At 63.8% G+C, this 25,797-nt stretch overlaps 1 protein-coding gene across 2 annotated transcripts; it reads right to left on the minus strand.

Moving 5' to 3' along the window:
* Positions 1-520: 520 nt before the first annotated feature.
* Positions 521-24,959, minus strand: DAZAP1 (DAZ associated protein 1). Of its 2 annotated transcripts, none has more exons than XM_080801019.1 (12): positions 24,767-24,959; positions 16,993-17,033; positions 16,176-16,342; positions 15,846-15,911; positions 13,966-14,076; positions 12,719-12,767; positions 9,448-9,530; positions 6,390-6,543; positions 4,672-4,701; positions 4,392-4,532; positions 3,410-3,586; positions 521-1,479 (listed from the first exon to the last, which is right to left on the minus strand). In XM_080801019.1, exons 1-12 carry the CDS (start codon positions 24,793-24,795, stop codon positions 1,307-1,309), a joined length of 1,221 nt encoding a protein of 406 aa, XP_080657145.1. In that variant the 5' UTR covers positions 24,796-24,959; the 3' UTR covers positions 521-1,306. The 2 variants fall into 2 exon arrangements, with proteins under 2 accessions (XP_080657145.1, XP_080657146.1); XM_080801020.1 differs by having other exon boundaries at positions 13,966-14,073; positions 24,767-24,938.
* Positions 24,960-25,797: the final 838 nt, after the last annotated feature.

The raw sequence follows: 25,797 nt of genomic DNA on the forward strand, positions 1-25,797 counted from the left end.
ACCCACCTCCTGCCCCCAGCTGCGGGTTCTAGCTAGGATGGCCAGGCTCCACCAGGTGCCCCCGGGCGTCCACCTTCAATTCTAGGGGCTCAGGCCCCCATGTTGCCTCCTGACGGCCCTCAACTGGGTGTCCCGACACCCAAAACCGTCCACGTCAAAGCCCGTTTTGTGGAAAGGCGAGTGGCCTACCCAAGGCCACAATCCAGGTGTCACTTCCATGGGACAGGGGAGGCCTGGCCAGTCCCCACCCAGATCTGTCCAGGCACCCTTCTCCTGGCACCCAGAAAGCGGCCACTGAGTCCGGGAACCCGGGCCCCCTTCACACTGGATCTGTAGCCCTAGGCCATCCTAAATCCACACCGGCCCCGAGACCGAGACCCTGGGCGCCCGAGATCGGGCCCCAGGCTCCCCACTCGAGCCGCACATGCCTGAGACCACTGCTGAGGCCGAGGGCCAGCGCAGGTCCTCCCGTGGGGACGCACGGCCGAGAGCAGGAGGGAACAGACAGACACAACGTGGGTTTCTAATCCAAACGCACTCGTCTTTATTCAAACCAGGGTCCAACCGGTCAGTGGGGACGCCCTGACACCACGTGCGCGCGAGAGCGGCTGACAAGGCCTCCCTGTCCCTGGTGCAGGGGCGGGCGCGGGGTGGGCGCCTGCAGAGGCTGGGCGGGCGCGGCCCCCACAGCGCACCGGCCAACGGCGCGGGCAGGTCAGTCGACAAAAGCAAGGAATAAACAAAAGAACAAAACACGCTCAGTAGACTTCTTCTGTAAGCTCCCAGAGTTTCTGGACCAATGAGCCCCCACCCTCAAAGCCCGGAGGGAGGGGCTGAGAACGCCCCTCACCGCCACCAGTGCCGGCGGAAACCCTGCTTTTTAAATTAAAAAATAAGCCAGTATACATCGTAGAAAATTTCTCTTAAAAATCTCACAATTTGTAAATGTATATTTTTTTCTTTAACATAAAGTTTACAATATACGGTAAAACAAAAGGCTCAGGAAAATAATCTCAAAAAAAAGGAAGAAAAAGAAAACCTGAAGTTTTGAATTAAAGCTGGAGACTTCTGTTTTTTTAGACCCTGTTGTCGAACCAGTGACTTTTTTTTATTGTGCTGACGGGTTAGAGAAAGAAATATGTTTAAAAACTTCAGTCCAGACACCCACCGCCGCCTCCAAACGCCTCTCGCCCCCCTCCCCCCACCGTCGAGTCGCTATTTTTCTGCCAAGTTTGTGATTGTCACGAGTTCACAAGTTCTAAATCCTGGGTCTCAGCCGCCCTGACGTCCGCAAGGTACCGGCCAGCTAGCGTCGGTACGGGTGGAACCCTTGCACGTTGTGGTTCTGACCTCGTCCAAAGCCACTGCCGCCGGCGGGGGGGCCCCCCGAGCCTGGCACCGAGGGGCCCCCGTAGGAGGGGGGCTGCTGGCTGGGGTCTGAGAAGCCCTGTCCGAAGCCAGCCAAGTCCTGTCCGTAACCTGCAGGGAAAGAGCCTGGTGAGCCGGAGCCGGACGGCAGCTCTGAGCCCACGGCTGAGGAGGGGTCCGCACCTGCACAGCCCCGCCTGCTCCCCCACAGGACCCCGACCGTCCCCGCACAGAAGGAAAAGCAGCTCAGAGAACCCGAGGACCCCCTGGTCTGTCCCATCCGTCTCCGGCCTCGCCTCCCCACCTGTTCCCCAGGACCCGCGGGCTGGGCCCTGGCGGCCCATCTCAGCCCCTGCAAACCTCTGAGCTTGGAGACAGAAGAGCACCTGGCCTGGCTCGGGGGCCGGAGGGCTTCTAGGAAGTTTACTTTTGAGTGGAATGCACGGGAAACGGACACAGCCCCCAGAACCTAAGACAATGTCAGACTAGCGCCAGGCCTCCCCCGTCCCCCGCCAGACCCGAGACAGTCCTCCCCGCAGAGTTGACCAGAGCCGGCAGCGCCGGCAGAACCGGCGGGGGCGGGCAGAGTGCCCGACGGCGGACAGGAGTGCCCCGCGGGGAACATGCGGGCAGAGACTGCCAGGGCCGGGCAGGTCCCCCCCACTCCCCCCAAACAGGACCTAGACCTTGCACTGCTGACCTCAAAAGGCACGGGAGGTGCTTCCGGAAAGGGGACCGGCACCAGACTGCCCATCGGGATGCAAGAGTGTCCCGGGGCCCCGGGGTCCCAGTGTCCCAGCAGAGGGTGCGCGAAGGCACGGGGTGCCTGGGGCCGTGGGGCTGTGGCCAGTCAAGAGCCTCGCCCCGGCAAGGGCCCCAACCCGAGGGCACCGCCGGGTCCACCCCCACCCGGGGCGGCCGCTGCCTGGGCGCAGGCCGAGTGGGGGCCGTGGAGGAGGTGCCACCTACCTAGGCCACATCACTGCTCAGCCTGACCATAAGAGTGTAAACAAAGTATGGGCCCGAAGCCCGACGGGTCTGGAGAATAGGTACCCAGGCCTGGCAAGAGACGAGACCAGGGTGACTACCCCAGGGCAGCCTCGGCAGAGGGGCGGGGCCACGCTGGTGGGCGGCACACCCCCACCCAGAGCTGCTCAAGCCCGACACATCCTGCTTCAGGGATGGGGGGTGGGGGTGGGACGGGGGGGGCAGGAGACGACTAAGGTGCTTGGGGACCGTGGCCAGCCCCAGTACCAGGGGGACAAGCCTGCATGACGCTGGGCAGCCGGGAGCAGCCAGCCAGGGACTCCATCCAACCTGCAGACACTGCGGCCTGGGGCGAAAACGGTCTGAGCGGTGACATGGGACGGGCAGAGCCCCAGACGAGGAACCGTGGGCTAAGGCTGTGGCTCTTGCAGGAGCCGTGGGAGGCCTGGCGACAGGCAGTCCCACCCGTGTGGCCCAGCAGAGAGAGCAGGAGACCCCCAGACACCTGGCCCAACCCTGTCCTCACGTGAGCTCCTCCCACACAGGCCACAGGTCGCCACCCTGCAGACCCCAGGCTCAGAAGCACCTCCTCTGTGACCAGCCGCTCGCTCGAGTGAGGCCCACAGTAACACCCCAGGCAGTGCCTGCCGCCGACCAGAGCCACGAACCCAGGGGGCCCACAGGTGCCCGCCCCGCACTCTGCACTCGGAAGTAAACAAGACAACCAAGGAACGGGGGGTGCCCCGAGAGGCCCCGTGCCATCCTCCTAGGGGCCCTGTCACAGCTTCGGGTTCCCAAACCCACGGGCCATGGAACACTGGCTGCACGACCCATGTCTTCCTAAGACCGGTTCCCTAGCCCAAACCCGAGAAACCCAAACCTCGTGTTCACTCCGCTTGACCCTGCGCAGCAAGGCCCTGCCGAGTGGGGTCCCCCGCCACATTCGCGCTGGCGGGGAGGGAGGCCGGAGGTGGGGGGGGCGGGGGGAGGAAGGCCAGAGGGGGCGGGGCCAGGCCGCGGGGCCCCAGGCCTCGCCTGCAGGTCTCCTACTCACCGTACTGACTATAGGGGAAGTCCGGCTGGGCCGTCGGAGGCTTGCTCATGTCTGGGGCGGCCTGAGACGGAGGCGGAGGGAAAGCCAGAGGTGCTGCCCCTGGGGTAGCAGGTGGAGGAGGGACCCCCGGCGGGGCGAACTGATCAGGCGGGGGAGGTGGAGGCCCGTAGCCGAAGCCTGTGAACAAACAGGAGAGACAGACAGACACAGCGCACGACGACAGCCCAGCCTACCGCCGCTGCCCACGCTACCTCCTGCCGAGACCCACTGAGCGGCCAGGCCTTGAGGATGTCCCTAGGGTGGGCCTGGGGCGGCCTGTCGACCCCCTAACAGCCAGTGTTAGGCAGGGACCCCACGGGCAGTGGTGTGAAGAGGACAAAACCCGCCTGCCAGACACGGCGCCGGCTCCCACACGTCAAGCCTTCCACTCTGTCCTGCGGCTCGACAGCCCGTTTCTATCCACCCGCCTTCTGGTTAGAACCAGACGTGGTCCAGGCCAGCGAGAGACACACCTCTTCCACGAGGGGCCACACGGCCGTCCTGTGGCCTGACCCAAGCCAGGGCGCACTCTGACAGAACCCGCACTCCTAAGCCCTCCCCAGCAAGACTGTGGGACCAGCGAGGGCGGCCGCGTGGCGCACAGCAATGACAGCCATCAGCCACGGCGCACAGGCGAAGGCCTCCCGTCACTGCCGAGGACCCAAACGCCAGGCGGGTGCCCCAGCACGGAGCTGAGCACAGACCAGAGCTCCTGACGCGCTCAAGCCCCTCTCCGCAGAGTCACAACATCAGGTCCAGATGCCCCAGCAAGGGGGCACACTTCCCTCTCCCAACAGTTGTGCCACCCACATGACCCTCCGAGCAAAGGGACCAGGACAGGCAGCAGCCCAACCACGTGCCCCAAGCAAGCGCCAGGCACAGGCCGCAAGGGTGCATCTCTGGGGGGGCCCCCAGCCCGGCTCCAGGGGCCCGCAGAACTTACTGAACTGTGGGGGGGCACCATAGCCCTGTGGGAAGCCCTGAGGAGGGGGGAACCCTCCGGGAGGGGTGGACACGATGTAAGAGGTGAATGGTGGGGGCGGCGGGGGAGCTCCTCTCCCTGCAGGCGGCGGTCCATAGCCTCCTGGAACACAGGACGCAGAAGGGAGTGAGGGGAAGGGCACGGCGCACAGCTCCCGGCTGCCCAGGCTGCCCAGGCCCCCCGGGGGCCCACCTCCTGCTGCAGATTCCGCTCTCTCCGGGGCCCACAGATAAGGACTTACCAATTGCCTGTCCTGCTGGAACCCACATTCCTAAACAGGAAAACAAAGAGGGTGGTGGGTGTCCTGTCCACAACCCAGACGAGCAGCTGACCCACCCCCAGCGGCACTCGCTCTGCTGGCAAAGCCCTCCCGGAAACACCCTCCAGGGGCCTGGCATCCTGCCATACTGCGGGCACAGGAGGACGTCCCAGCCTCGAGGAAGGTATCCGGGGAGACACCTGGGGAAAGGGCTGCTACTCGCATCCTGCTTCTCCAAGGGAAGGCTCTCCCGGACAGCCCTGGTCTGTCGGTCAGGCGGCCCCGGCTCTTCAACAGAGCCCGTCAGAAAGGGTGAAGGGGATACCCACAGACTAGGGGCTCCGAAGCACGGGTGGGACGTCAGGCTGGGTGGTGGGAGCCCCAGGCCGGCTACCAGCCAAGTGCTAGTGGGCAAGAGCTTCTGGTCTCAGTAACTGGTCTCCTATGGCTGTATCTGGGTCCCCCCCCACCAACAAAGACTTTATTTGATAGCAAGCGAGCACAGGCAGGGGGAGCGTCAGAGGCAGAGGGAGAAGCAGGCTTCCCGCTGAGCAGGGAGCCCAACGTGGGACTCGATTCCAGGGCCCCAGGATCATGACCTGAGCTGAAGGCAGACACTTAACCGACTGAGCCACCCAGGCGCCCCTGGCTGTCTCTTATTTTGGGGAAAAAAAAAAAAAAGTTTTTAAAAGACAATCTGCAAGTTTTGGCTGGTGCAGGGTTAGGGGGCGGGCCAGGTACCTCTGGGTGCAGACAGACCCACCTAGCCTCCTTCGGTCCCTCCCTGGACACCGTTTCTAAAGGAGGCGGAGGCTATCAGATCCTGTCCTGGGGGCCCTGGGAACCTCAACCCTTCTGCCAGGCTGACCTTAAACCATCCTGCTGACCCTTCACAGAAGCCCTGACGGCCCAGCTAGCTTCAGCCCAGAGCCCAGGGAGCAGGAAGAGATTCAGAGGGTCCAAGAGGCGGGACCCTGTGCTTGCTTCCAGCCAGGCCAAAGCCTCAGTCTCCCTCAAAGCATCTTATCTGAGCCTCTGAGACGGCCAGGCCAGGCCCACCTCCCACTCTATCCTCACCGAGAACAGTTTGCCATCGGCCACTGTTGGGGCAGAGATGGCTGCCGTGGTGTGGCAGCTGCTGGGGGCAGCGGCGGCAGGGACGGACTCCCTGAGCCACCAAGGCCTCTCACCGCCCCCGCAGACCTGTGCAGCCCTCCTCCACGGCATGGCCCGTGAAGCAAAGACGCTCACACAGCCTAGCGGGTCCCAGCAAGAGAAAGCCATCTGCCCAAACCACAGGTGGGGAACCTGGCTGTGACCCAAGCACACTGCCGAGGGTCACAGCACGCTCAAGGCGGACCAGGTGAGGACACGGAAGCTGGCCCCTTCCTCATCGGTGAGCAGGCTGGGCAGTGCCCCTCTGGGGCTGGCCGGAGGGTCTGAGTGCTAACAGGTACCCAGCACGGACCCTGCGTGTGGCCCCTGGGACAAGCACGGAGCTCTGTGCGTCGGCCCTGGGGCCGGGCGGGGGGGCCCCACCTCTGCCCTCACGCTGTCCCTCGGAGGCTCGTGCACCTGTCAGCACGTCCCACCTCTGCGGAGAGTCTGCTACCCCTCCGGCTCAGGACCCTGGCCTGCACGCAGGTCTCCCGGAAGGGGCCGCCTGGGGGCATGACCCGGTCTAGGTGCCGGAGCCTTACCTTGCGGGCCGTATCCTTGCTGCCACGTGGGTGGGGGCTGGCCTGCCCAGCCATTGGCAGCACTGGGCACGACCCGACTGCCCCACTGGCTGGCACCTGGCTGTCCCGGCGCTTGGCTTTTGCTGTCCCGTGGCTCAGCCCGTTTAACTTCCACCTAGACAAATGAAGCTCTGGTTTAGGGAGATGCCAAGGGTCCTGGACCCCCTTCCCTTCAGACACACCCTCAAATAACTTACGACTACACTTAGCATATTATGACTTAAAACTAAATACTTAACTATAAACCTTATTTAGGCCAGTATTTTTTTCTTTAAAAATTTATAGTTTTTCTTTTTTTTTCTCTTTTTTTTTTTGCTTAAAACATGTTTCTCAGGTACGACAGGTGCAACCGTAAGCCGCGTAAGCCCTGCCCGCTGCAGAGCGCGGGCCGAGGGCCAAGGAGCCTCAGAGCTTTGTGGGACAAGGGTCTTTCAGTCAAGGTGGAAGGACAACTTTCTCCTTCGATGGCCTCATCACCCCAGGGACACAGAGCCCAGGACGGACGGAACCATCACAGCCTCTTCCCAGGCCTCTCCAGGGCCCCAGCGTGGCCGGAGCCGGACGCTATCCGAGCTCCGCGGGGGAGGACGGACCTCGGCCGGGAGGAGCCAGGCCGACAGACTCACGGGTCCCTCCAGAGTCCCCCCACCCCGCCTGGGCTTTAAGCTCATACCTGAGAAACACAGTTGGTTTACTTAGGTTTTTTATTTAAAATGTCTAATGGAAGATAAAGACTTACCTTCCCCAGGCTAACGCTTAAAGAATCTCAATTAACTCAAAATAATGTCAGAGGGAATGGATGTGATAAAGAGAATCTTACATTACATCTAACAAAAAAAGTAAACAAACATGCAATAAAATGGACATTTGAATCAGTAAGCAATCTTCATACTGTGTTAGGTCGGCAGCCCTGGACCCTTCCTCTTTTGGACGCTGTCGGGAGCCGCAGCCCCGGGGACGGGCGCAGCGGGAGCGAGCGTGCGCGCCCCACTGGCACTGAGCGCTGTGGCCACCAGCAGCAGCAGCCCCCCCCCCACAGGGTTTAGATGCGGGCAGACGGACAGTCTGAGGTCCCCCAATTACAGGGCTGCCTCAGCATCTGCATCTCCAATTTTCCTTCTTTAGTGATAAATTTTAACGAGAAGGAAGAGACAATAAAGCCACTCGGAGTCCTCCTTGGGGTCCCACAGGCTGGTGCGCTAAGCGTTATGTATTCCGAATTCCATCAGATCTGCTCGGGGCCCCTTCCTGCTGGAGGACAAACAGAGATGGGACGGAGGCACAAAGACCCCACCTTCCCGATGCCCCAAGGACACCCCATGGACAGGAACAAGATCCCCATTAGCTCAAGGCCATGTGGCAGCAGGACCAAGGAGCCCTCAAAGAACTCAAATGAATGAGTCCACACGCTCTCCTTAAGGGAATCTGGTTTCCGCTTACAAAGCAAAGCAAGGCCGCCCTTGCACGTCTCCCCCCCTAATTTTTACCCTCTTCCTATCAGAACGGGGATGCAGCCACTGGCACTCTGGTTTTAATGGGAAGTGGGACCCAGGCCCCTTGGGGAGGTGAACCCCCACTGAGGGCCCGAGGGGCTGCTGTGCCTCGCCCGCCAGTGAAGGTCAGGCAGCGGGAAGAGGGCGAGGCCGGGCACCGCCGCCGGACGCCGGGCTCCCACGCGCGTGCGCCTTGCTTTAGAAGCTGAGCCCCACACCGAGGAGCTATCTCGGTCCCCACGCTGTGCTCCGTGCGGCCCAGACTCAGACACCGATGCGTCCTACATACCGGGGCGGGGCCGGCCGCCTGCAGACGGGAGCAGGTCCGTGGGCTTAGCAGCCTCTCTGCCCCTAGGGCAGGACCAGGCCTCCTCCAGGTTTTCAATGTCACAGTACCTTAAAGTATTGAACGTGGACTCCTTTGAACTGGCGTCCGTAACTGGCGTGCGTCCCTGAAATCCGCACGCTAATTTTAAACTAAAAGCTTCAACGAACGTCGGAGCGAGATTTGTGTGTGCTGCTTCATCAGGTTCAAACGCAGTTAATTAAGCCTGCAACCAAACCTCAGGCACTTCTACGTAAAAATAGCTCCACGCGGCTGTGTTTACCGCGTGCAGGGAGCGGGCTGTGGGGCTGGGCCGGGAGCAGCGGACAGGCAGGAAGCTCATGGTGCCTCAGCCCCTCCACGGGACCGCAACCCACAAACACGGCCGCTCTCGTCCCAGGGGCAGGGTAGGGCAGCGGGAACAAGGACATGCCTGCTGCCCGCGAGGCGACCATGGGGACCGCTGGGGAGGGTGGGGCTGTACAAGGGCAGAGACAGGAATCCTGCACAAACGGGGGCCCGAAGCCTCTCGCTAACTCTGAGACCCCACACTGCAGACCCTCTCCCAGCGATCTGTTTTAGAGGGGACTCCCCCCGAGCCCCGGGGGCCCCGGGAGAGGAGGAGCGGGCGCGGGCTGAGCCTGCCCGCCGCCGCGGCGGCAACACAGTATGAAGATGAAACCAGAGGTCACTTGACCGCACGGAGTTAAGTACTACCGAGAGCATGTGGCTGCGGCCGGAGTTCCACAGTAAGTGACCCAAGTAAAGGAAAACCAATCCTTCAGGATGTTTACGTCTCTTTCAGTTTGACACGGACCCTGTTGTCACAGGTCCACTGCCCACCGCGTGGCACGGGGTGGCAGGAGGCAATTGGAATGCGGGACAGACATCTGAAGGAGTGGTCACTGAAACCAAGCCTGAGGCAACCTGCAATTTCACTGGAGGCCAGCCCAGGGGGCCCCCGCGGACCGTGCCCCTCGGCCGGGGGGCCACCGCCACCCCCCCTGCCAAACCAGTCCCGGTGGATCCAGAGCGAGGAGCTCCGGGAGCAGCGCCGGCGAGACGGGAGACGCCATGCCGCGGGCAGGAGCCCTATGTCCCAGGCCCTTTTTCTGCTCAGGAATTGTCGTTTCCAGTGAAATCCCTAAGTTGCCTAAAACTTGGTTTGGTCTTAAGGTAAAATAAAACTACAACTACACACTTTTTTGCCCATGATGTCGTGAAAATGCATGTTGACAGCCTGGTCCACTGATTGTTCGTCCTCGAAAGTAATAAATCCAAAACCTAGCCAACGACGAAGAGTGAATCAAGGTAGCAGGGCGTTGTGACACAAAACAGGGTGATGAACAGTATCGGGGCCGGGCCGAGGGGGCACCCAAGGGTTTCAGGGAAGCTGAGTGTGTGCGGCTGCAGGGCGGGGCCTGAGCCGGTGGTGGAGCCGGGGCTCCCCGTGGAGACACGCTGGGAACCCCCCCCCGGGGGGGGGGCGCGGCTGGCCTCTGAGGGAGGCGCAGCCCTGGGCAGGAGAGAGGCCCAGTGCGAGGAGCGCACCGGAGCGCTCTGGAGGGGGCCGCGGCGCACCCCTGCGAGCAGGGCAGCGGCCGCGAGCTCCGCCTCGGCGAGACGGGGTATGTGCCGTGGGTGTGCGGCTGCTCTTCTGAAACCCGAGAGTCTCCCCCTCGGCTTGCAATTCGCTTTGCGACTAGGTCTGACGGCAGCCGCATTCCTGGTTCTAGCGCGCCGACCAGAGTGCGGTGTCTACAGTTAGTGCCTCGCTAAGCTTAGCCAACGCTGTTGGATAAGCCCAAGGAGTCCCGTCCGAGTCACACACGTATGCATACAGGTGTCTACCTCACGGACCTACGCACAAGGTACACAGAGATACAGGCCACAACGGGTTCCAGCAGGTCAAACTCTGCTGGCAGCAGCGAGAGCAAGAGGCACTATGTCGTCAGAAAGAGAATTTTCAAGGGAAAAAAATTTAGCGTTTCCCAAACACAAGGAAGTGGCAGTATAAACGAAGTTTGGTCGGTCCGGGTGAGAGTGGCCGCCCGGCTACCGTGGCGTGTCTGGTCCTCAGTCGGCTGCACTGTCTCCCCGGGGCCCGGCTGACTAAGCGCGAGAGGCGGCGCGCGGCAGGCAGCTGCCGGCAGAGCCGGGGGGCGAGGACGGCCGCGGGGAAGGGCCGAAGGGGGCACGGGGTGCTGGCGGGGGCAGCGCAGCGGACCCTCCCCGGCCGACGGCCGGAGCCCGGGTCGGGCCTGCGCCCGCCAGGGCCTCCAAGGGCTGTGGGGCTGGAGCGGGCAGGGAGGGGGCATCCATCGGGAAGGGGCGGCCAAGCCCAAGGCCTCTCAGCCGCGGGACAGGGATGCTGGGGCTGCAGCAACCGGGCCGTGGGGGGGGGGGGGGGACAGGGGACGAGGGGAGGGGAAACAGCTCAGAAACCGGGGGATGCCAGACTAGCAGGGAGGGACACCTGGGACTCTGGAGGCTTGACGTGTCCCTGCACGCGCGTGCGTCTGAGCGTGACTATGCACACGCTCACACGAGAATCTGCACACGGCACGAGGGCAGGGGTGGGATCACGCTGCAGAACGATGACGGCAAGACACACGGAAGGAGACAGCGGGAGCCGGGGAGGGGGCGCCGAAGAGGAAGGTGGGAGGAGAGCAAAGACAGTGGCCAGGGCGAGGGGCGGGGTCAGGGCTTCACTGTCCCCAGCAAGACACACGCAGAACCCTCGGGACAAGGACAGGGACGCTGTCTCTGGTCAGCCGAGAGGGAGGAGGGAGGCGGAGGCCTGGAAAAGACCTGGGAAGGGGCGAAAGCAGGATGACCTCTCTGGGACACCCCTCTAGCCCACGGGGGGTTCCTGCCATCACTCCCCCCCCTCTGCTGGCCTCGTGCTCGCGGGGACCCTCAGAGCCCGATGTGGAGGACACTGTGAGCTCCCACGGGAACATGGGCCCCAAGGTCAAGCCCAAAGCACTCTCCCCGCCAGCTCCTCCTGCCTGCACCCCAGCCCACGGCGGCTCGGCGTGCTCCCCGGGCCCAGGGCAAGGCCTCAGGGTGCCGACCGGGTGGGTGTGAGTCTAAGAGCGGCCCTCAGGACTCCCACGCCCTGAAGTTTCACGAGACCGGAGGCGAATGGTGGAACACGACATGGGTAATGAACAGCACGTTAGAAAGTTAACATTTTCTCCAAGTGCAGGAGTGAGTGTCTGCAGCCACAGGGCTCGCGCGGTCCGTTACAGCGCGAGAGGCGGTGAGTCTCGGGTGGGGAGCCCCGGGGCGGGGCGTCTAGGGACGCATCTGTCTGTCAAGAGACGACATCACCACTGAGGGAGCGGCCAGAAACACACTGAAACTTCGTTTACACCCCACTGGAGCGAAGCCCGCTCCCTCCTCTGACTGCGGGACTGGCCTGTACCTGTGTGACATAATTTAGCACCTGGAGAAGAGAAATCTAAAGAGATATCGTTAATCACAAACAATTCACAGAGAGAAAAGGAAAAACAACTTACTTAACATTACTGTACTTTACTACGAGACACTTAAGTACGTCACTAAGCATGTATGTCTACGTTAAAGTTAAGCTAAGACTTAACAGCTTAATCGACATGGAGTGCGGATACGTCACTTATCATGGAGGGAGAGAAGGATGAAGTTCAAATGGCAAACTATTCTCCAGCATGGCGGGCGCACGCGGCGGCGGCGCCGGCTCTGCGCGCGGGGGCCTCCGACGGGGCTGGGGCAGAGGCTGCGCGGCGCCCGGACGCCAGGCCGGCTCGCGCAGCCGGTCCCCAAGCGGCGGATGAACCCAAACAGACGGGCGGGCACAAGCAGCAGCAGCCACAAAAATAAAATTGCAAAAATAATAATAATAAACAATAATAATAAAAAAGGGCACGGAAATCGGGTGCCTCCTGTCCCAGCCCCACAAACCAGCTGGGACGTGCGGGCACGGGCAGCTCCCGGAAGCTCCCAGGGACGCCTGAGGCGGCTCCTCACTCTCCTCCCGCTGCCCCACGGTCTTAGGGGAACAAGAAACAAGAAAAACAGGAAAAAAGCATGGGATGGATAAGAAAGTCCACGTTCAAGCCGAGCTGGGGCAGACCTAGCCTGACGCCACGGAATGAGACCTGCCTGGGCAGGGGCTCCAAGTGGGACACGGCCCTGAGTGTCAAGGGCACCGTTTGAGAAAAGCAGCGATCTCTCAGTACGCGTTTAAAAACAGAAACCATATTGAAATTCATGTCAGGTTGTAAAAACTTCAAAAGAACGAGCCAAAAACACCCGGGGACGCCTGACCTTGGGAAGCAGACAGGCTGGAGCCGCCCAGAAGGGCCTACGTTTGAATCGTGTCTCCGAATCACCCTTCTCTGCGGCAAGCTCGCTACCACCACCACCTAATTGTGAAATAGTTTGCCATCTGAAGGGGGAGGGTCAAGGACAAACTCCGTCTCTTTTACCTCGAGGCCTCTGCTTCTCTGCGTCGTAGATCATTACCACTTCTGTGACCTGCAAGAGAGACGGGTGTTCGAGAACCCGGGCGCCACGGGCAGGCACGAGCACATCCGGCTGCCACAAGACTCCCGAGGCAAAGGACCGCCGGGGACGTCTCCAGACGTTCCCCAGGGAAGCCCCGAGGCATAAGGCCGGACTCCTGGGGTTTGATGCCTGAGACTCAGGGGACCCAAAGGAGGCCAAGGGGCGGCCAGGGGACCCGAAGGAGGCTGCTTCTGCCCCGAGTGCTCACGGGGAGGCACATGGACACCTGAGGCCCCAGCCCCACACTCCAGCCGCAGGACCGCAGCGCGCCCTTCCATTCTCAGACAAAATCCAAGGCCTGGGTGGCGGGACAGGACCCAGAGCTCTGGTGCTCGGCCGCACGCTCCGAGACCATCCAGCTGCCCAGCACTTGGCCGGGCACTCCCCGACAGGGGTCCGCCCGGCCAGCAGCCCTCTCCCCGGGGCCCCTGGCTCACGGAGCGCCCTTCAGCACGCGCTCTGGCCCAGGTCCTCAGCATACTCGGGCACCACCCCCGCCCCCCCCCCCCCGACAAGCAGGTGGCAGTGACGCAACAGGGCTGTCCCACCATCGGGGGTGTGGCCCCGTGGGAGCCTGGGGAGACCCTGTGCCTTTGCCTCAGATGACTGGACGGCCCCCCCTATGAACCTGCTTGCTAGGCCCGTCTTCTGCCTGCCCTACTAGAACTGAGTCTCCTGGAGGAGCCCAGGTAACTCTACACCCCCGTAAGATTCTGAAAGACTTCAGCCTTTTCCAGAAACAACCAGCCTTGGGAGAAGGTCTGCTGTCACTGAGGAAATGCTGAGCAAGTGACAGACACCTAGCCAGGGAGTGCCAGGCCAGCTCCCTTCAGGCCGCTGGGCCTGGGACACTCCTCACCTTCCCGTCCGCACCCCCCCACCCCACAAGACACAGCAGGCTGGTTCCCACAGCCAAGCCAAACCCTGCTTCTCCCTGACACTATGGAGCGCTCCCCACCGTGACGCTCACAACCTATGAGAGGCCCTTCCAGATCGGCCTGGCAAGCTTCCATTGACCCGAAAAAGCAGTGAATGCTCCCCCGGGCTCTGGCTTGTTCTGGGGGAGACACAGGCCCAGAGGACAGAGCTGCCAGGTTCCACCTCCAGGGACACCGGGCTCCACCGCTCCCGCCCGGACCCTCTGTGCTCTGGGGCAGGGACAACTCACCACTCCGAATTTCTTGAAGTATTCCCTGAGCTCTGTCTCACCACAATTGTGAGGAATCCCACCGACAAATATTTTATTTGATTTACTGTTATCGCTCCTGGGTCCTTTCTGCTGTTTTAAGAAGGAAACGATGGTTAGTCGGTGTGGGGAACCCTCACGATGCTCCCCACAGTGAGGCTGTGACGCGCGCCGCACTGGTCTCAAGACCCAGCCCGAAGCCAGCCCGAAGCCCTCCAAAAACCAGCCAAAGAGAATCAGCGAAGTGTCCTAACCCCTCTTCCGCCTTCCTCCAGGACCCGCGGCGACAGGGGTCCGGCACGGCCACCCGAACGCATGCACGGAGCGAGTGGTGGGTCCTGTGGCAAGTTCCGAGTCACAACAGCGAGAGCAGGAAGCTCTACCGTCCCCGAGGAAGGGCTGAGCGGGGTGGCTGGCATGATGGAGACCAGCAGTTTTCTGGGACTAACCGAAGAGGACCACGGGCGGTTCCCCCACACCTCGCGTGACCCCACCCTCTGCGGGGAGGGCCTCGCACCTTGGAGGCAAATACTTGACCGAGCTCATCCCTTGTGGATAGAGAAGGCCCAGAACCTCGGCTCCTGGTCCCAGGAAGCCGCCTCCCCCTGACCCCTCGCACCGTCTTTCCTGTCCAGGGCGCCCGGGTGCAGTAGTCCCAACAGCCCTGGACCAACACCATGGGAGTCCAGGGCCGGGCAAGGGTCTCCCAGGTACACTTAGGGCTCAAACTCCATCAAGTGTCTGCTTCGTCTCAGCAAGGCTGCCGAGAGACTAAAGGACACGAGGAACCAAAGAGAATCTGAATGCGGCCGCGATTCCAGTCTGAAGAGGAGCAGAGCCACGGAAGCCGCTGAGAATGACCCCAGAGCTGCAAGGGCCCCCGTGTGGACACAGCAGGCGCCAGGAGCCGCTGCCCACACTCCCGCTGCGGGGACAGGCCTCGAGGGCGAGCACGTGGGTTTAGAAGATACCCGCTCCGGTGCTCATGAGTGGCAGATCCACACAGAGATGGGACAGAACAGAGATGACTAGAAAATGCTAACAACTGATGGGTCTAGGCCATGTGTTTAGGTATTTGATATACTACTTTATTGATTTTTCTAAACTTCCCAAAAAGTTTCCCAATAGAAAATTGGGAAAATATAAACTTTTTTCAAGGGTCTGAAGCCCCTGTCTACCAGCAGCGGCTGGATCTTGCTAGAAATGCAGGTTCTCGGGTCCTGGCCCGGACACGCCGACCAGACGTCTGCCCTGCCTGCAGCCCAGCTCTGGCCAGGCCCCTCTGCCAGGACAATGGAATCCTGGATGACGGTCTTCTCCAAGATCTACTGGGTTGGGGAAGGGGAGGGACAGATGATGGTGGGCACAGGAAGGGTCTGCTCCAACAGGCCCAGCATCGGGGGTCACACAGCTCCCAGAGAGCCCCTGCAGAGAGCCCCCACACCAGCTGTTCCAAGCAGCAGGCTCTCAGACACGGCCGACTGGGCCCTGGCCCCGAGCCGCAGTGCCCGGATGGGAGTGGCCAGCAAGCAAAAAGGAGTGGGGGACCAGGGGGTGCGCTGGCACTGCCCCCCTCCCAGGGCAGGGTGGGAGCCACCAGGGAGGAGAAAATGGAACTCCTGATCACAAACAGGTGTGGGAGGCCTTTTTCTTGTTTCCAAGGTAGACTAGGAAGAATATTCTTGGCTACAAAGTAAAACACACACCCACTGGATAGTCAAGCAACCGTGTGCCGCTCCAGCAGCAAAGCGCCCTGCTGCCCTCGAGGGCCACGGGCAGAACACCAGGCGGGGGGGCGCGCGTCCCCTCCTGTGGGGCCAGGACCCCGGTGCAGAGGCCGCCCCACCCAGCCCAGCCCTTACCCATCCTTCCTTGGGCCGCGTCCTCTCCGGCTGCATCCCTCGAGGCGTGCATGGCTTCGGGTCGATCTGCAGAAGTTTCAAAGGAGTCAGCTGTGACTACGAAGCCACTTTCTCTAGAAGAGGCGTCCGCACAGCAAACAAGCCCATGCTCCCTATCACTGCACCCCAAATCCAGGCCCTACTGCCCCCTCCGGCCTCAGCCCAGAGCTCCAACCCTCTGAGCCAACCCCGCTAACCCGCCCTCTCACGGGCACACCCGCCAGGCCCAGCCGCAGAGGCAGGCTGACGGGGCAGGGCGGAGGGACGCAGACTCCAGGGAGGGCCACTTACGTTTCGGCCGTCTAGTGTGTGTGGTCTGCTGGCCAGCACCGTCCCCACACAGTTTGGGTCTTTAAATTTGACAAACCCAAAGCCTCGAGACTGGTTGGTGGTTTTATCTTTCATGATCACACAGTCTACAACTTCTCCATATTGGGAAAAGTAGCTGCGTAGAGTCTCTGCTCGGAGATTGGGACAAAAACACAAACACATACAATGGAGTGTTAAGCGCTGGCCCCCCGCTGGTGCGCCAAGCACACAGGCACACACGCTCCCAGTTCTGCAGCCTGACCTGGAAAGTGTGGAACCAGCCCCTTGTCGACTGGCTCAGCAGATGACTGGGGGGGAGGGGGAAGGGGAAGACGGCCCAGGACAGGAGACCCACGGGAAAGGACGGGGTTCCGGACACGGACGCACCATGTCTTCCCACGGAGCAGAACGGGTGCAAGTGACCACGGCAGTGGCCGAAGGCATCAGGAGAAGTGAAGTGTGAGGGACTGCTCAGTGACCACCGGGAATGCCAGTTCCCACGAGCTGCTTCCTCATGAGCCTGAGCTCAGGGACGGCGCCAACAAGCCCCCAGGCCTCCACACCCCGCACAGCAGCAGTCCCCCGCCCTCCATAGCCCCCCCCAACTCCGCGGACACATGAGGATGGCTCCGGGTCAGGTGCCCCACCCTCCTCCCAGGATCCAAGACAACAGTAAGTCAAGAATCAAAGAAAACAAGCAAAAACCCAAAATAACAGCGAGACGCATTCACACGACTTGAAGACCAAGGTCATCAGCCTGTCTGCGGTGCCTGGCGCGCAGCCGGTCCCCGCCACCTACCTTGGGTGGTGCTCCAGTCGAGGCCGCCCACGAAGAGCTTCCTGCAATCCGACAAGAAAACGTTCAGGGTCAAGACAGTTCTCACCTCCACCACGCCAGCCGTCTGCCCCGTCCTAAGGCGGGACTCCTGCCCCCCCCCCCCCCGGCCCCTGCCAAAGCTGAGGCAGAGATGCTGCCCTGTGTCAAGGTCACGGCAATGACATACGTCCGCCTCAACCATCGCCAGGCCTCGTCAGCTACAGACACAAAAACCGACACCAAAATTTGCCAGGATGGTGGCGAGTGAATGTTACAACACGTAAGCAAAGACGACATGCCAGGGCGCCCGGGCGGCTCAGCTGGTTGAGCGACTGCCTTCGGCTCACGTCATGATCCCGGACTTCCAGGATCGAGTCCCGCATCGGGTCCCAGCTCCTTGGGGAGTCTGCTTCTCCCTCTGACTTTCTCCTCTCTCATGCTCTCTCTCACTCATTCTCTCTCAAATAAATAAAGAAATAAATAAATCTTAAAAAAAGGAAAAAAAGAACGACATGTCAGAGCCACACATGCTCGCTGGGCAAACCAGTGAGAAAACAAGACTTGGTGAAATGGACCAACAGGAGCCCCCAACCACAGGGGCCTCTGGGCGGGGTCACAGGGTGCACCGCCCCAGCGCTCTCGCAAATCCTGTGGACTTAGAAATTAAGGTCTAAAGGCACCTGCGACAAAGACTGACCAGGGGGGCAGGATGCTCTAGGGTAAAGCGTCAGGTACCTTCCACATGGTCACAAGTAAGGACCCACTAATCACTGGACGGTCCCTGGAGCCCCAGGCTCAGCACCAGAGCCCTGTCTCACATCTCCCACCCCAGGGGCAGCTGGGGCTGTCCTTTCAGGCAGACACACAAGAACTTTCCGGGGGACCCCCACTGTTGTCCCAGCTGCCAGCACGCCTCTCTTCTGCATGGACACCTCTCGGGCAGCTCCAGACACGCAGAGCCCTTCCACTTCCCCCTGCCCCCGAGGAGGGGCTCCACACCCACAGGCCACAGGGCAGCATCCACCTGCCACCCGCCCCTGGACTGGCTGGGCCTGAAGTGAACCGAGGCCCCCGCGCAGGTCCGGAGACGGCCCGTATGCTGGGGCTAGTCCAGCCCTCACCGCGGCCAAGCTCACTTGCATCTCTAAGAGGCACAGGCCCCTCAGACATCACTCAGGCCACCCACAACCTGAGAGGTGGCAGTGACAGCAGAGGTGGCGGAGGGGCTACGAGCACTGTCACACGCAAAGGCGGACCCGGATGCTAACCGGCAAGGGCTTCAGACGCCAGCACGCGGCCGAGGCTCCGTCCCCGTCTGAGACTTAGGGTCCCGCGGTCCCCTTGTCTGGAGCCGACCACACCAAACTCAGCCCAAAGACAAAAAGACCCCCGCAAGCCGCCGAGGAACAGGGGGACCCTGTCCTCCACCCCGGGACAAACCCCTTCGAGGTAGCCGGCGCACCCGTCACCCCCGCTGCACCCGGGACTCGAGCTTCAGCGTGCCAGCCCCTGGCAGGAGGCCTCCCCCAGGCAGCAGGACCGCCAGGGCCTCGCTCCCACCCCGGCCTCCTCTCTGAGCAGGGCCTTCCGCATTCAGCGTGTGAACAACACCGGCCCCACCACCAGAGACAGCCACGGCCACCCTCACAAGGGCCACAGACAGGCCACGGCATGGTGGGCCGGGCCGAGGAGGGGTGGGGACAGGTACCCCTGGCCGAGGCCACACTCATGGGGCTGTGCGGGCCGCAGAGGCCGCTCTGTGAGGACAGGCTCCCGGAACGTGCTGATCAGGCAGCAGAGGGAAGCTTACGTTTGGGGCTCATTAGCTGAAACTCGCGTCTCCTACGCACCCCTCAAAATCAGGCCAGGCTTCCTCCGGCCTGCAAACAATCCCAGGGGAGAGGGGCCCCCGTGGCCAGCCAGGGCGCTGCCCCAGCACGCTGGGCCTCAGGCCCTGCCCGCCCTCGCAGGGCCGGGCACCCAGTGGAGGTGCAGGCAGCAGGTGATTGAAGGCCCCAGGGCCGGCGCCGCGAGGAGCCGCCTGTTTGCCCACTCCTCGCCCACGGGAAAGAACGCGGGTTTGCCATGGAAAAGCAGATTCGTGCAGGAAAAAGACATCCATCCTTCTCAAGCACCGAAACCTGATTCGCTGAGACAAACGCCAGCGCCCGTCTAGCGTGCACCCAACCGAACAGAAGGCCGCACACAGGTGCCCTCCCAAGCAACCCAGTCCTCCAGTCCCCGCCCACCTACGGACAAAGGAACTCGTCCGACCAGTCCAGGTTCCACCCCTCACAGAAATGCCAAAATCTGGCACCAAGGAGAAAAGACCAGACACACCACCATCCACACGAGTGACAAGGCCGAACTCTGCCCCACGGACCGGGCAGTGAGAAGCCAACAGCACTGCGTCCTCCTTTCTCCGTTGTGCTGCACTGACTTCAGAGAAGGCTCCAGGTCTCAGAAGAGAGCGCACACCCAAGCGTCCGCCTGCAGGCTCCCGGGGCTCCCGTCACTCCCCGCTACATCCTACGAGGGGCACCCAGCACACGGGAGGGGCGCCCGCCACAGGGGGATGTCAGTGCTGAGCTGGGGGAAAGAGAACCTGGCTTCGCCGGTCACTACTTCGCTCCGTCCCGCAAGTCTGAAGTTACAGAAAGTCCTCGGCTATGAGAGAGCTTCATGACCGAGGAGCAACAGGTTCTCCCTGGCCCCTGGGCTCTCTGAGCTGCACACCCGGGGCATCTTCGCCGCGGCTCCCCCGTCTGTCGGGGAAGAGCGAGTGCCCCAAGCCCCCAGGCTGCACCCGACTAGGTGCTGTACCTGTTCCCAGCTCCTCTGCTCCCCCTCCGAGGGCGGACTTCTCCCAGGGCCACACACAGGAGCCACAAGGTTCCCGAGGTCCTGGGAGACCACCTCTGAGCCCCAGCACGGAGCCCCAACTCTGAGCCCCAGAGACTATGGGGCCTCCAACAGGGCTAGCCAGGAGCAGCTCCACCGCGACCCAGGCAGCAAAACGGCGGGCAGTCACGGCAGACGCGTGGGCAAGCCTGGCACAGGGCGGGGGACTGCACGGACCAGACGGACCTGCGGGGCGCCGCACGCATCTCAGGCCTGGACGGGACTCTGCGGACTAAGGACCCAGCTGACCGCGTGCACCCCACCCCCAGCCCTTCCCCGCTCTTGAGGGGACAAGTCATGACTCAGCTGAAGCTGAGAATCACGGGCCCCCCCACGGTTCCCAAACCCCACAAACCACCAAGGGGACCTTCTTGCTCCATCAGGCCCTGCCAGGTGACTCAGAGTCAGGTTCCTGAGGAGGAATGGGCAATGCCACGACCAGGAGGGCCCGGGAGAGGTGGCTCCCAGGGCCCACGCCGACGGCAGCTGCTGGTGACTCCCTCTTGGAAGGGGCTCTGCCCAAGCGCCCGGCGGCACCAGCTCTGCTTAACCCTCCCGCCCCCCACCCGCCAGGCTGGAAACCCCCGTGGAGGACGGTGCCGCTCCCGCTCCGCGCACCTCAGGGCAGCCCCGCGGTGCTCGGGCCAGGAAGCAGACCTTCAGCGGCCTCCCTGGCCCCGGCCAGCCACTGCGGCTCTACCCCCTCCCGGCGTGCAGGCAGGCTTCAGAAAGTGCCACCTCGCCCGGGAGGCAGCGGCAGGGCACGGCTTGGCTCTGGAGGCCAAGAAGCCGAGGGCCTGGGCCGAGTGCGGCCGCTCCGCGGACGGCTCTTCTGCCTGAAGTGCACAGCGCAGAGCCTAGTCTGCACCGTCCTGCCCCTCTGGGGAGGTCGCCCCGGGACCGGGTCTCCCTAAGTCCGTGCTTGTCTGCCTGCAGAGAAGGAAGCAGCTCCAGAGCGAGGGACACAGCACGGGCCGGCAGCTGCCCCACCGCAGCAGACGCCAAGTCCTGGGGCTCAGGCCCTGCCTGCAGCAGCTCAGGCTGCCCTCCGGACAGCGAGGGGAGCTCGGCCCCTCCCAGACCACTGTGGGGGGGGGGGACGGTCAAGTGACGCCTGCAAGAGAAAACCCCAGGACGCCCTGGTGCCTGGCATGAACCCCCGACACCCTCCGCCTCCCCCCGTGAGGCCCTCCAGCTGCCCTCCCCCAGGCAGGACCAGTGTCCCCCGGCAGCACTCCCTGGGCAAAAGCCTCAGTCAAACGAGGGAGGGGCAGCTGCCAGCAGAGCGGGCGCGTCACCCGGGGAAAGTGTTCGACCCACGGCCAGCACTGGAGACAGAAGTAGTCGCCCAGAGCACCTCCCAATGCCACGGTCAACATTACAGGCGCCAAACTCGTTCCCACTACAGCAAACAAACCCTAAACCGCGGGAGCAAGCGGCAGGGATGCCTGGAGACCCGGGCTGAAAAGAGCAGATGTGCCCGAACAGGTGTCTCATCTGCCAGAGGGTACCGGGGAGTGGCTGGGGACACAACTGGGGGTGCTCCTACCACCGAATGGGCGGGCCTCAGGGATGCTGCTCAGCCCCCACAGTTCCCAGGACGCCCCAAACGTCAACTCTGCTGGGGAGAGACTGTCCAGGCTGCAGAAGAGCAGCATCTCTACCTTCCAGCCCCGGCAGCTTCCATCACCCTCTCCGCGGCAAGAAGACAGCCTCCTCTGCAGTCAGGACCTCCCTGAACCCAACCATCAGGACCCCTTCCACCTCCCGGACACTCAGAGAAAACAGACATTTACCTAGTCCCCACTCCTCCAGGCCCCGGCCTCTGGCCTCACCCTGCTAGCACCCCAGCCGAGGCGGCTGGGCTGCTGGGCCGGGGGGGGGGGGAGGGGGGGAAGGGGGGGCAGGCTGCCAGCTTTCCAAGCTTCCAGCTCCAGCAGCCATGGGTTCCCGCCATCTCCCAGCACCTGCTCTCACAGGGACGCGCGTGCTGCTGCTTTCTCTCCACGGAGCCCATCCTTCCCCCGGGACTCTTCCCTTGACGGAGTCCGGCTGGCCTTGCCTTACCAGCAGCACACACACCCGATAACACCTTCCCGAGCCTCTCTCAGTTCCTCAACACACGCCAGCGGCCCCCGAGGCAGGTGGCACAGGACGCCTGGGGCCTAACGGGAACCACCCCCCCCCCCCGCAGCACTGTGCACACCCACAAGAGTCCCACCCAGAGACCAGGGGTCTGGACCTCTGTGGGGCTTGTGCCGGCGCCAGCTCCTGAGCCGGAATTGAGACCCTTCCGAGTCGCCCTTCCAAGATCATGGCACAGGAAAGAGGACAGAATGCCCTCCCCCCTCCCCCCAAGCAAGGTGAGTGCCCGTGCCCCCTGGTCTCTGGCCCCAAGGGAGGTTATCAGCATGTCACACATCTGCCACATGGGGCCCCACGTGACCCTGCGGCTCCTATCAGCCCTCTGCCCTCCAGACCCAGCCCTCCCTCTGCTCCGGCTGATTTGTGACAATCGGAACGATGGAAACGCTAACTAAAACCACCGGTCTCGGCCAACTTCCTCTCTCCCGCCAGACTTCCCGGGGACCGCTGAGCCGGCTTTGGTACAGCCCAGACTCGGTGACGCTCTTCCCTGGAAGGCTCAAACGCAGAAGGACAACCCCCCACTGGACAGTGCCCCACGCGTCCACGCACTTCCTGAGGCCCTGCCCCTGCACCCACACACGCGGTTCCTGCTAGAGAAAGAGCAGCAGCCCTTCCCGCCTGTGAAACGCTCCCTCGGGAGTCACTCGGACAAAGCTGACCACAGACCTAACAAGGGAGACCGGAGATGAAGGGGCACGTCGTCAGAGATCACTCAGACCTGTCACGGCCCGCTAACATCTCCCATCACCTGGATCGGAGCACCACACTCGCTCCCACGTGGTAGCCACCCACAGTCGGCAACCGCGTTCTGCTCACAGGAAACGGAGCCCAGCGGGGTCACCGTACTGTCCGAGGACAGCCAAGCAGAGCATGGAGATCAAAGTGGACCCTGGACTCCCACATCAATGGACCAGAAACAAGGATCCTGTATAAAACAGAAACTGGTCAATAGTTTTTAGCAACAGATTTCTACCTGCAAAGCAATTCAAAGTTTCTGAACACCTGACATTTACCACTCTGGCGATCCGGGCAGATGTGCAAGCGTGGGAAGGGGAACGTGGCCCGCCAGGGTACGCAACCCGCTACTAGCTCCACGGCGGCCCCAGGCTGCCTCTGCAGACCCAGGCTTGGATCCCTGCAGCACACCTCGGGGGTCTCCAGGCCCCCTTCCCTCCTGAGCTTCGTCTGCTCTCCCTGCTGAGAGAAAGGCGGTGCAACGCGGGAAGATCCCCCAGCCCTGGGCTGCGCTCTGGAGGCCAGCACCGAGGGGACGCAGCAGGCCCGCGAACTCACCAACAGGCTCTGCCCCACTTCTGGAGCACTTTCTCCTTATACCCCGGTTTCCCGTCAGAAGTGCTGCAACTCTTCACCCACGTAACACAAAGAACACCGTCTCCCAGTCCCCGGACACGCTCTTTACAGCGAGCCAGGCCAGGAGTTCCAGGTCCTGCTCCTGGTGTACTACGGTGTAAGGTATGGAAAGGGGGAGCCCACGGAAGGCATTTTATGTGCACGGCCGTAACCGAGAGCTGGGAGGCCAGTCATCCCCCACCAGCCACCAAGCACCTGAACGCAGGCAGAAGCATACACAAGGCCACAGAACCCCAGCCCCAAACCGCACGGAAAAACGGAACCATAAAGCCCCGCCGACAGCACAGGGCCACGCTCCGCAAAGAAAACCAGACCACGCCCCTCAACCAGGGCAGAAACGGATTTCCGAGCCCCTCCGGGACCCCCGCTCACACCTCGGGCTCCTCCGGCGCCGACGCAGCGAGAACTCCGCTGTGGTCAAGGGGCGAGCCCTCGCCAGGTCCGCCAGGAGGTACCTTCCCCCTTTCTTTCCAATCCGTCTGCTGGGGGCCGGCGGGCGCTGGGCCGGAAGGGGCTCCAGCTGCAGACCCCCGGCAGATGGTCGGGGCGCCCAGCGCTCGGCTGCGGCCCGGGGGCCGGGCCCACGTGACGGCGGCCCTGGCCCCGGGTCCGCGCACCTTCCTTGTTCTTCGCACCCCGGGAGGGGCTCAGAGCGGCCGCGGGGCGAGCCGCCGCCCGCGGGGAAGAAGTTGCGCGGCGGCACAGCCGGCAGGGCCGAGGCCGGGACCGCCACGTGCGCCGCCCCGCCAAGTTGGTGCGCGGGCTGGGGGGAGTCCCGGGGGCCCCGGTGAAGCCCGGCACCCGGGCGGCCGGGACGCCCCACGACCCCTGCTTGCCGTTCCAGATCCACCCCTCCGCGGGAAGTCCACTCGCCGAGGGGCACACGGCGTCCCAGAGCCCCCCGGCTCCCTTTCCGGGTCCTCCTCGCGCAGGAGGCGGCGGCGGTCCCCCCGGACCCTCCCAGGCTCCGCTCGGGGTTCCCCCACCACAAACCCGGGCGCGGGGGCGGACAACACGGCCGGGCCGCCAGGCTCCCCGCTGCCCCGACGGGAGAGCCGGGCGCGGCGGCGACGGGGACGCCCTGACTGCCCCCCCCACGGTCCGGCTCCCGGGCCGGCCCCCCCCCCCGCCGGGCCCTCCCAGAGCCGCCCCGGCCAGGAAGCGGCGGGACGCCGCACTCCCGGGCTCCCTCCCGCTCGCCGCCCCCGGCCCCGGCGGTCCCGGCGGCGGTCCCCGGCCCCCCAGGCCGCCGGCCCCAGCGCGGCCCGCCGGCGTGACCTTGACGGGGGCCGGGGCGGCGTCTGGGCGGCGGCGGCGCAGGCCGGCGCGTCCTCACCCGATCTCGTCGGCGCCCGAGTTGTTCATGGCGGCGGCGCTCGGCGTCCCGGGCCCCCTGGCTCGCTCCCGCCTCCGGAAGGTCACCGGCCCCGGCGCCCTCCCCACAGCCGCGGCCCGGATCTGCGCAACGGCGGCGGCCGCGCTGCCTCCTCCCCTCAGCGCCAACGGTCACCGCGCGCCCCCGCGCCCGCGCCGCCGCCCTGCGCACGCCCGGGCGCGCTCCCGCACGGGGCCTCCGGGGGCGGGGCCAGGGGTGCGCCCGCCGGAGTGCGTGCCTGCGTGCGCGCCTGCGTGCGGTGCCGCCGCTCGGCGGCCTGGCTCCTGCGCGGCGAGTGGCGTCGCCGCGGAGCACGCTGGGAAGTGGAGTCCCGCGCGCCGGTCCCCCACCCCGCCCCACCCCCGGTGGAGGGGAGCGCACGGCCGAATGGCGTGCGTGCGTGCGTGCGCGCGCGCGCGTGCGCGGGCCGTCCGAGCCAGGCACCGCGGGGCGCAGGCGCGGCTGGGCTTCCTTGTCTGCGCTCAGGTCGGAAGTGGCACGCGGGGTCAACGGCGGGCGGAGGCCACGCCCACTGCGGGGTCACGCGAGGCGGCGGTGCCCCTCTCCCGGGCGGCGTCTCGGCCGCGACCGCGGAGCCCGTCTGACGGGACGAGAGGGCGGCGGCGGCCGGAGAGGCGTCCCCGCCGCGCGCCCCCGTCCCCCGCAGAGGCGGGTCTGGCCCCGCTGCAGACGGCCCCGCAGCCCGGAGCAGCCCGCCGGGACCGGTGCCCTGCGGTCAGGCGGCGCCGCGGGCTGCGTCGCTCTCCGCCGGCGGCAAGTGCATGTACTCCTCAGGGTCAGCCCGAAGCGGCGGGCGGCCGAGGGGCCGGGTCCCAGGCGGGCGGCGCGAGCCCCTGGGCGCTTGGAGTTGGCCGAGCACGCGGGCCTCGTGTCACTTAGAGCGGTCGCCGGGGCGCAGGCCGTCCTTCGGCCCCTCCGCAGGGCGGGCGGGCAGCGAGCGGTCCGGGGCGGGTCGCGGCGGGCAGGCGGTC

Source organism: Martes martes, assembly GCF_963455335.1.
Source record: "Martes martes genome assembly, chromosome: 1".
Taxonomy (NCBI): Eukaryota; Metazoa; Chordata; class Mammalia; order Carnivora; family Mustelidae; genus Martes; species Martes martes.